Below are 10,479 nucleotides of genomic sequence, written 5' to 3' on the forward strand. Positions count from 1 at the left end.
TAGTCTTAAAAAGTCTACTACACACATCATTGGATTATAGTCTTTAACACATTATTATTTCTAATACATTTCAACAGGTTATATGGTTTCTGAGTGAAATCATTTAGTCAAACCTTTAATCATATAATTTCCATTACACCGAGTCTGCGTCTCTCACATGGATAGGCAGACCGTTCCATAAAAATGGAGCTCTATAGGAGAAAGCCCTGCCTCCAGCTGTTTACTTAGAAATTCTCGGGACAGTAAGGAGGCCTGCGTCTTGTGACCGGAACGTACATGTGGGTATGTACGGCAGGACCAAATCGGAAAGATGGATAGGAGCAAGCCTGTGTAATGCTTTGTAGGTTAGCAGTAAAACCTTGAAATCAGTCCAAGCCTTAACAGGAAGCCAGTGTAGAGAGGCTAGCACTGGAGTAATATGATACAATTTTGGAGTTCTAGATTATAGCAGCCGCGTTTAGCACTAACTGAAGTTTATTTAGTGCTTTATCCGGGTAGCCGGAAAGTAGAGCATTGCAGTAGTCTAATCTAGAAGTGACAAAAGCATGGATACATTTTTCTGCATCATTTTGGACAGAAAGTTTCAGATTTTGTGTGATGTTACGTAGATGGAAAAAAGCTGTCCTTGAAACATTCTTGATATGTTTTTAATCACCTATGTTTAGTCTACTACAGTGACAACTAAAATATACAAACAATCAGACGTGCAACTTTCACTGGGGGCGGGGGAGACATGTCCCCCACATTCTGAAATAGCTTTTTGTCCCCCCAATGTTAGAATTGGAATGTGATACAAAACGAGGCAACGGTGTGCTTTAGGACCATGATAGAGGTCGGGTAGGCTGTTTGGAGTGTTTATCCGACTGGATAAAATGTTTTAAATATATGTCCCCCACTTATAAAACCAAAGATGCTCCCCTGCCAAAAACGATTTAGTTCAATCAACCTAAGCTGAATAGGATGCGTCTATCCATGGTACTGATTTCTGTGTGTGCTTGCAAATATAAAATAAAAATAACATGTTGACTCACCCAACTTGTAGAGAAACGCTAATGCCATCCTCATCTTTCATGTTCCCTGAACGGTCTATTAGTCAGTCATACAGTACACACTTTTTTAGTTTTTGTTGTCTTAGTCTTCCTGGCTAAGATAAAAATGACTGTCACCACAATTATTATTTTCTATTTTATTGTCATATATTTCATTATATTCTAGTAGTGTGTTCAGAATTTCTTGCTCCTACTTAGCTAAAAAGAATTAGCGGATTAAAATGTCACTAGCTTCCATAAAGTGACCATTGGACTGAAATGTTTGACTAACCTTGTAGGTGCCACAGTTTTTATTACATTTATAATTTATCAATATCACGTGCACATTTCTGTCCATTAAGAACCAACAATGTGCTACCTTTTTTGTAGTATTTCTGACAATGCTAACTTAGTTTCAGCCAAATTTCAGAGTTCTATCTAACCTGGTCAGCAACTTGGATGCTTGGCAGCAATACAGCTGCTATTAGCTAACGTTAGATGCTTAAGCAGCTAGCCTCTGCAGCTAGGTAGCTAACACAAGTCAGCTGGAAGCTAGCTAGCTAGCTAACGAAAAGGCAAAGAAAGGTAGCTAACTATAATTGTGAACCATTTAAGATCTAGAGTTATTACAGTCTCATAGCAGTGGGTGGAGTGGCGTTTCGCAGGCGATTCGTACGGCAGTTATACAGGACAGTTGGTTGCTGTTTCTCAGGAGCATGGTGGTGTAGTTACTGCTTTTTGGAGGGAGCAAGTCATTCAGTGGATGGTCATCACCAGACGCACTGCAGCCTGCTCTGCAGTGAGGGGAGCTGTGGTTGGACTGCTCCACCTCTGGAGATGATCAAGGCCCTCCTCTGCACCCTGTCTAGTTGGGCCTGCTGCTTTTTACTGCATCCAACTAACAGCACTCCACCGTATTCCAGACAAAGACCAGTGTATTATAGACTGTGACCAGATCTTCAGTGGCTATGCCATTTCTGGAAAGAACAGTCAAAAAGTGCAGGCCTTTTGAGGCCTTCCTCACTGACTGCTCCACGTGTCGCCACCGAGTTTCGAGTCTAACAGAAAACCAAGATACTTAGGTGTTGTTACCACTGTTACTTCCTGTCCTAGGATTAGTGGTGCAGGTTGTGGATGGTCTCTAGAAAAACATATCCCAATTTCCACAGACGTTTTCCCATTCAGGAGCATGTTGGATGTGGCCCACTCTTCCAGCTGCTTTGCCTCAAAGCCCATGGAAATGTCCTCTTTGATGCTGGTTAATGGTATGACTCGGGACAGCCCTACACTGTCTGCATACCCAGTGTCCAGAGTGTCACTGAAGACAACTTTTTGGGTGGACATGTGAAGGAGAAACAGATATGGTGAGGCCACGCCCCCTTGTGGCACAACAGAGATCACCTCTGACCAAGGGCTAAAAGTGCCATTTGCCATCACCCTCTGCCTTCTTCCTGTGGTGTAGCTGTGGAGCCAGGCTAGTAACCATCACCCTCTGCCTTCTTCCTGTGGTGTAGCTGTTGAGCCAGGCTAGTAACCTTGGACACAGTTCAATGTTAGACAGATGTTGCAGGAGCTTTGCGTGATCTACTCGACCAAAGGCTTTGGACATATCAGCAAGTAACACCCTCACCTTGTTGGTTTTTTTTGGAGTCTAGCAGTCAGCCAGGAGTGTGTGTCTTTCACAAGGGCGGTAGTAGTGCCAGACTTTGGTAGGTAGGCAGGCATACTGATTTGTGCACTCAGATAAAACTGTTGGCATGAGTTTTCTTTTAATTAAGTTCTCCTGGATTTTTCCAAGGCATGACGTTAGAGAGATGGACCTTCAGTCACTCGTTGTACATGGGTTTGACACTTTAGGTATAGGACATTCTGATCACATCGACAGTGTTGATGAGATAATCCACAGTGTTCTACCGAAGTGTTTTCTCATTTGCCCGTGGTGGATGGTAGAGTATTCTCACGAACAGAGTTGAAACTGAGTTTGGGAGTCGTTTAGGACGGAGCCGACGCCACATACACTCAAATTCCTCTTTCTCTGGGTCAGTTCTTCTCTTTGCCTGCATACTGTGGTTCACATACATAGCCACATCCCCTCTCTGGACCTGTCATTTCGGAACAGCTGATAGTTATATATGAAAATAGATTAATCTGGGATATTTTCATGGGCCCAAGTTTCAGTGACGCATCCAATGTCTGCATTTACTGATTTGAAGAAGCAGTTCAACTTCATCCACTTTGTTTTTCAATGATCTTGGATTACAAACAAGCACATTCGGGGTCTCTGGGGCATTCTGGGACGTCTTTGTGACGTCACGTAATTCAGTTAGAATTCTGCATTCACGTGAGTGATTGTGTTTTTGATGTGTTTTAGGTCTGTTACCTTCTATTGTCAGTATTTTGCTCCCTCTGCCCTTACCAGCTGTAGTCCATCTCACCCGGCTTTTTACGCGCATTATCCCGAAGCACTAAAGTTTGTCTCGGATATGCGGTGCCAGTGGAGGTGCATGTTTTCGTCAAACCATAGGAAATGTGATGAGTATTCCACAACGTTTGTACAGTTCATCGTTGTCAAAGTCATGCTTAATCCGTTAAAAGAGCAAGGAACAGTATGCAGTGCGTCACAAAAAAATGAAAAAACAACACAAACATTGTAATACGTGTTACTCTCGGGCGGCTGCCTGGAAGCCCCACAGCATTGAACTACATCAGTTCAAAACAAAATTGTCACACTGCTACCTTAGAGTGCATGCAACGCAATGGACTTCTGCAACGGTAGCTAGCTACTCCATAGTCCAAGCTACAGTAAGTGCTAGCCATATTTCACTGTCAGACAGGACACAACTCAAACTGTAGCTGAGGAAACAAATCAGATTGTATTGGTCCATACACATACATATCAGATCTTATTACAGGTGTAGCAAAATGCTTGTGTTCCTAGTTCCAACAGTGCAGTAATATCTAACAATTCACAACAATAACGTTGCACAAATTTAAAAGAATGGAATTAGGAAATATATACATATTAGGACGAGCAATGTCGGAGTCCACAGTATAAATACAGTACATTCATAAGTGTGTGGACACCCCTTCAAATTATTCGATTTGGCTATTTCAGCCACACCCGTTGCTGACAGGTGTATAAAATTGAGCACACAGCCATGCAACCTCCATAGACCCACATTGGCAGTAGAATGGCCTTACTGAAGAGATCAGTGACTTTCAATGTGGTGCCGTCATAAGATGCCATCTTTCCAACAAGTCAGTTTGTCAAATTTCTGCCCTGCTAGAGCTTCCCGGTCAACTGTAAGTGCTGTTATTGTGAAGTAGAAATGTCTAGGAGCAATAACGGCTCAATCGAGAAGTGGTATACCACACAAGATCGCAGAATGGGACCACCGAGTACTGAAGCGCGTAGCGCATAACAATCGTCTGTCCTCAGTTGCAACACTCCCAACCGAGTTCCAAACTGCCTCTGGATGCAACGTAGGCACAACTGTTCGTCGGGAGTTTCATGAAATGGGTTTCCATAGCTGAGCAGCCGCACACAAGCCTATGCGCAATGCCAAGCGTCGGCTGGAGTGGTGTAAGGCTCACCGCCGAACGACAAATCTGGGTTTGGCGGATGCCAGGAAAAGCTAACTGCCCCAATGCGTAGTGTCAACTGTAAAGTTTGGTGGAGGAGGAATAATTGTCTGGGGCTGTTTGTCATGGTTCTGTCCCTTAGTTCCAGTGAAGGGAATTCTTTACGCTACAGAATACAATGACATTCTAGACGTTTCTGTGCTTCCAACTTTGTGGCAACAGTTTGGGGAACGCCCTTTCCTGTTTCAGCATGACAATGCCCCCGTGCACAAAGCAAGGTCCATACAGAAATGGTTTGTTGAGATTGGTGTGGAAGAACTTGACTGGCCTGCACAGAGCCCTGACCTCAACCCCATCGAACACCTTTGGGATGAATTGGAACACAGACCGCAAGCCAGGCCTAATTGCCCAACATCAGTGCCCGGCCTCACTAATGCTCTTGTGGCTGAATTGAAGCAAGTCCCTGTAGCAATGTTACAACATCTGGTGGAAAGACTTCCCAGAAGTGGAGGCTGTTATAGCAGCAAATGGGGGACCAACTCCACATTAATGTCCATGATTTTGAAATGAGATGTTCGACGAGCGCATGTCTACATACTACATACATTGGGCATGTAGTGTATGGATGGGATTGTCGTGGAAATTCTACACAGGGACACTAAGACAATCACAAATTAATGATTGTTTATAATCAGCATGATGGAGAGGTCAGTCAAACTTGGAGGCATAAAGTACCGTTCTGAAGGTAGTTCCCTCGGCAGTCCCGTTAGATCTCTTATATTACTGGTTACAGATACGTTACATAGTCATCATTCATAGGGTTGGTTCTGGCATGTGTCTGGCACCATCTCCTGTCTTAACTTATAGAACATATTCTGGGCGTTCTGCCAGATGATCCTAAGGAGGGGGTCATACCAAATCTGTGCTGATCAACAGTGGCCAAACTAACAACTCTGCCATTTAACCGGCTTCATTGTATTTACTAGCCCATGTGTTAGATATCTGTCAACGGACATTCCAGTGGTGTGGGGGACGGGGCTAATGCCCCCCAAACCTTGATTTTATATAAATGTATAGGATTCATAACTCTGCAACGCTTTAGGCTAGAACAAGCTGTAAAAGGCACCAGAAAGACATGGAAGGTGAAACCAAATAATTGTTGGATTTGGCTATAAATAGTACATCATAATGAGCAGCAGTAGGTCAGGTGTTTGTTTTTCCTCTCTGGTTATTTGGACAAATCACGATTTCGCATCCTCCGAATTTTGGAAAGGGGAGGGGACATTCGGCCCGTATCTTGAAAGAGAGGGTGGAGCTCTTCATTCCAGCATTTGTTAAGCTCTCATCCTAACACGTATGAACCCAGAACTAAATTGTGCGGCTGACCAATTACGTGAGACATTAGTTCTGGGTTAACCAAGATTAACTCAGGGGTGAAAGATGTGTTCAACTCCAATGAATACTCAATCAAAGGTTCTGAACATATGACGGGGCATTACAAGTGTTACACGTTTTTACATTAGTAAAAAAATATACCACTTCCATTTGTAAAATGGCCCAAAGTGATTTGAAAACTGTACATTTGTGTAAAGTAGTGAATGACTGCATACTTCAGGAGAAAGGAGGTATTATAAGGATGCACCAATCAATCAGAGATTTAGACTAAAGTACTCAAATATTTGGTCTAATGATATTCTATGTACAATACTTCCTGTGGTCTCCAGGACAGAGCTATCCCGTCCCCCTCCACCATACCGGAGTCCCCTGGTCACAACTCTCCTGGTAGTGCCTTACTGCTGGGTCTGAAGAGGGTGTCTGTGTGGCTGGTCGACTGCAGGAAAACACCAGGGAAGAGTGGAACTGTGAGAGGACACGAGGAGGAGGGAGATTTGATTTCATCAAGTAAGAACAATGGGGCGTGTGGATGAGACCACAATCTGCTTCTGCAACTTCTGTTAATTGATTTATAAACAGTAAAACACTCGGGCTAGTTAATTGTCAATCAAATTTTGTGAACAGAGGGTGGTGTACCTAATAAACTGCCCACTGAGTGTATATTGATGAAAAGAGAGACAGGTAGTCTTCTGTTTAAGAGCGTTGAGCCACAAATTGAAAGGTTGCTGGTTTGGATCTCTGAGCCGACTTGGTGGAAAATCTGTCTGTGCCCTTGAGCAAGATACTTAACCCTAATTGCTCCTGTAAATCACTCTGGATAAGATCGTCTGCTAAATAACACTTAAAAAAAAAATTGTTATAGTATTTGTTTATGGACCCATATTTCCGAAATCTAGTTATTCAATGTCTTTGTTTCACAGGGGACACTCCTAACCGTCGTTCTCTCAGTGGCAGGTGCTTATCATCTGGGGATTCTCAACCACATGTTGCTGACGAGACAGAGAAGAGTCTTTCCAGATCAGAACATCTCAAGAAACATCAGCAGAGAAGTACAGGGAAGAAACCTCACCACTGCTGTTCTGACTGTGGGAAGAGTTTCACAAGCCGGAGTGACTTCATTATTCACCAGCGGATTCACACCGGAGAGAAACCATACTGCTGCTCACAGTGTGGGAAGAGTTTCGCTGCTTCTAACACCTTAAAATCTCATCTGAGAATTCATACAGGAGAGAAACCTTACCCCTGCCTTGATTGTGGGAAAAGCTTTTCGTATTTGGGAGCCCTAAACATACACAAGCTAACACACACTGGAGTGAAGCCTTATAGCTGTGATCAGTGTGGGAAAAGCTATGCTGTATCAGAAGCCCTAACTATACACCAGTGCATACACACAGGAGAGAAGTCTTATAGCTGTGATCAGTGTGGGAAGGGCTTCAGTCAATCAGCGCCCCTAAATTCACACCAACGAACACACACTGGAGAGAAACCTTATAGCTGTGATCAGTGTGGGAAGAACTTTGCTCTAGCTTCCTCCCTGACTAGACACCATCGAACACACACTGGAGAGAGACCTTATGTCTGTCTATGTGGGAAGAGCTTTGCTCTAGCTTCCACCCTGACTACACACCAGCTAACACACACTGGAGAGAAGCCTTTTAGCTGTGATCAGTGTGGGAAGAGCTTTGCTATAGCTTCCTCCCTGACTAGACACCATCGAACACACACTAGAGAGAAACCTTTTACCTGTGTTAAGTGTGGGAAGAGCTTCAGTCAATCAGGGACCCTAAATTCACACCAGCGAACACACACTGGAGAGAAGCCTTATAGATGTGTTCAGTGTGGCAAGAGCTTTGCTCAATCAGTACACCTGAATATACACCAGAGAAAACACACAGGAGAGAAACCTTATAGCTGTGATCAGTGTGGGAAGAGCTTTGTGGTGTCAGAAAAACTTACTATACACCAGCGCATACACACAGGAGAGAAGCCTTATAGCTGTGGTCAGTGTGGGAAGAGCTTCAGTCAATCAGGGACCCTAAATTCACACCAGCGAACACACACTGGAGTGAAACCCTATGTTTGTCTATGTGGGAAGAGCTTTGCTTATTTAGGGCAAATGAAAAAACACCAGAAAACAAAAACGTGCTGTATTTCCTCTCCCTCCTACCTGTCACCGGTCCCAGATCCCTAAATAAAGGATCAGTATAAAAAATCTAGTGAACAGTCATATCCATCTCCCATTCTTAAACAGTTGATTTAGTCTGATCACCATGGTAACCTCTGTGCAGCATAATATGCAGCTCTGATCTAGGATCAGGTCTCCCCTGTGTCTATGTAATATCACACATTGATCTAAATGGACAAATGTTATAGAAAATGTCATAGTGAACCTGTGTGGGGGGGGGATGTTGATAATTGTATCGTCTTTCATACAGTGCCTTGCAAAAGTATTCATCCCCTTGGCATTTTTCCTATTTTGTTGCATTACAACCTGTAATTTAAATGGATTTTTATTTGGATTTCATGTAATGGGCATACACAAAATAGTCAAAATTGGTGAAGTGAAATGAAAAACATTACTTGTTAAAAAAATTATAATAAATAAAAAATATAAGTGGTGGGTGCAGATGTATTCACCCCCTTTGCTATGAAGCCCCTAAATAAGATCTGGTGCAACCAATTACCTTCAGAAGTCACATAATTAGTTAAAGTCCACCTGTGTGCAATCTAAGTGTCACATGATCTCAGTATATGTATGTATGTGTGTGTATATATATATATATATATATATATATGTATGTGTATGTATATATGTATGTGTATGTGTTATATATATATGTATGTGTATATATATATATATATATATATATATACACACACACACCTGTTCTGAAAGGCCCCAGAGTCTGCAACATCATTAAGCAAGCGGCACCATGAAGACCAAGGAGGTCTCCAAACAGGTCAGGGACAAAGTTGTGGAGAAGTACAGATCAGGGTTGGGTTATAAAGAAAATACCTGAAACTTTGAACATTCCACGGAGCACCATTAAATCCATAAAAAATTTAGAGAATATGGCACCACAACAAACCTGCCTAGAGAGGACTGCCACCAAAACTCACGTGCCAGGCAAGGAGGGCATTAATCAGAGAGGTCAACAAAGACACCAAAGATAACCCTGAAGGAGCTGCAAAGCTCCACAGCGGAGATTTGAGTATCTGTCCATAGGACCACTTTAAGCCGTACACTCCACAGAACTGGGCTTTACGGAAGAGTGGCCAGATAAAAAGCCATTGCTTAAAGAAAAAAATAAGCAAACACATTTGGTGTTCACCAAAAGGCATGTGGGAGACTCCCCAAACATATGGAAGAAAGTACTCTGGTCAGATGAGACTAAAATTGAGCTTTTTGGCCAGCAAGGAAAACGCTATGTCTGGCGCAAACCCAACCCCTCCCATCACCCAGAGAACACCATCTCCATGTTTTTCATCGGCAGGGACTGGGAAACTGGTCAGAATTGAAAGAATGATGGATGGCTCTAAATACAGAGAAATTCTTGAAGGAAACTTGTTTCAGTCTTTCAGAGAGTTGAGACTGGGACGGAGGTTCACCTTCCAGCAGGAGAATGGCCCTAAGCAGACTGCTAAAGCAACACTCAAGTGGTTTAAGGGGAAACATTTAAATGTCTTGGAATGGCCTAGGCAAAGCCCAGACCTCAATCCAATTGAGAATCTGTGGTATGACTTAAAGATTGCTGTACACCTGTGGAACCCAACCAACTTGAAAGAGCTGGAGCAGTTTTGCCTTGAAGAATGGGCAAAAATAGAGACATACCCCAAGAGACTTGCAGCTGTATTGACTTTGGGGGGGGAATAGTTATGCACGCTCAAGTTTTCATTTTTTTGTCTTATTTCACTATAAAAAATATTTTGCATCTTTTAAGCGGTAGTCATGTTGTGCAATTCAAATGATACAAAAATGCAGAGGGGGTGAATACTTTCACAAGCCATTGTATACTCATGATACTATTATTATTAAATGTCATTATGTAGAATAATGTTTCAACAATAGGTGTATATTCATGTATTCAATTGATCAATGAATTCCATCCATTCCTTATCTTCTAAAGAAGAAGTTATCACTTTAATTTTATATTTTTATAATATGTAAATTGATTAAAATGATCCTTAAACGAATCCATAATACATTGGATAATAATATCCATGAGGTCAAGGCAAGAACTATGCATACTGTGTCTTGTAACAACGGTTAATGTATTAACTTTTAGGTTTATAATGTAATAAAACTGGTAAATGTAATATCTTGTTGGTTAATATGATAAAATGTTGAATTAGTTATAGTAGTAACTTTTTCCATTTAATGTAAAAAGTTACTTTATCAGGTGAGTAACAACTTTTTTTAATGAATAATGTAATAACTTCAACCGATCATGTAATAACACCTAACCCAATGTTT

General features: G+C 42.1%; 1 protein-coding gene across 1 annotated transcript; it reads left to right on the forward strand.

The window, feature by feature from the left end:
- Positions 1–2,679: 2,679 nt before the first annotated feature.
- On the forward strand, positions 2,680–8,221 carry LOC106606290 (zinc finger protein OZF). Its single transcript, XM_045713697.1, has 3 exons — positions 2,680–3,830; positions 6,335–6,512; positions 6,926–8,221. Exons 1-3 carry the CDS (start codon positions 3,657–3,659, stop codon positions 8,194–8,196), a joined length of 1,623 nt encoding a protein of 540 aa, XP_045569653.1. The 5' UTR covers positions 2,680–3,656; the 3' UTR covers positions 8,197–8,221.
- Positions 8,222–10,479: the final 2,258 nt, after the last annotated feature.

Source organism: Salmo salar, unplaced genomic scaffold (assembly GCF_905237065.1).
Source record: "Salmo salar unplaced genomic scaffold, Ssal_v3.1, whole genome shotgun sequence".
NCBI classification, from domain to species: domain Eukaryota; kingdom Metazoa; phylum Chordata; class Actinopteri; order Salmoniformes; family Salmonidae; genus Salmo; species Salmo salar.

Excerpts from the sequence above, each read along its gene's own strand:
- LOC106606290 (XM_045713697.1), top strand. The coding sequence starts at position 3,657 with ATGAAAAAACAACACAAACATTGTAATACGTGTTACTCTCGGGCGGCT. Across the intron at positions 3,831-6,334 it reads ACTCCATAGTCCAAGCTACA|GACAGAGCTATCCCGTCCCC; the intron begins GTAAGTGCTAGC and ends TGTGGTCTCCAG. Across the intron at positions 6,513-6,925 it reads GGGAGATTTGATTTCATCAA|GGGACACTCCTAACCGTCGT; the intron begins GTAAGAACAATG and ends TTTGTTTCACAG.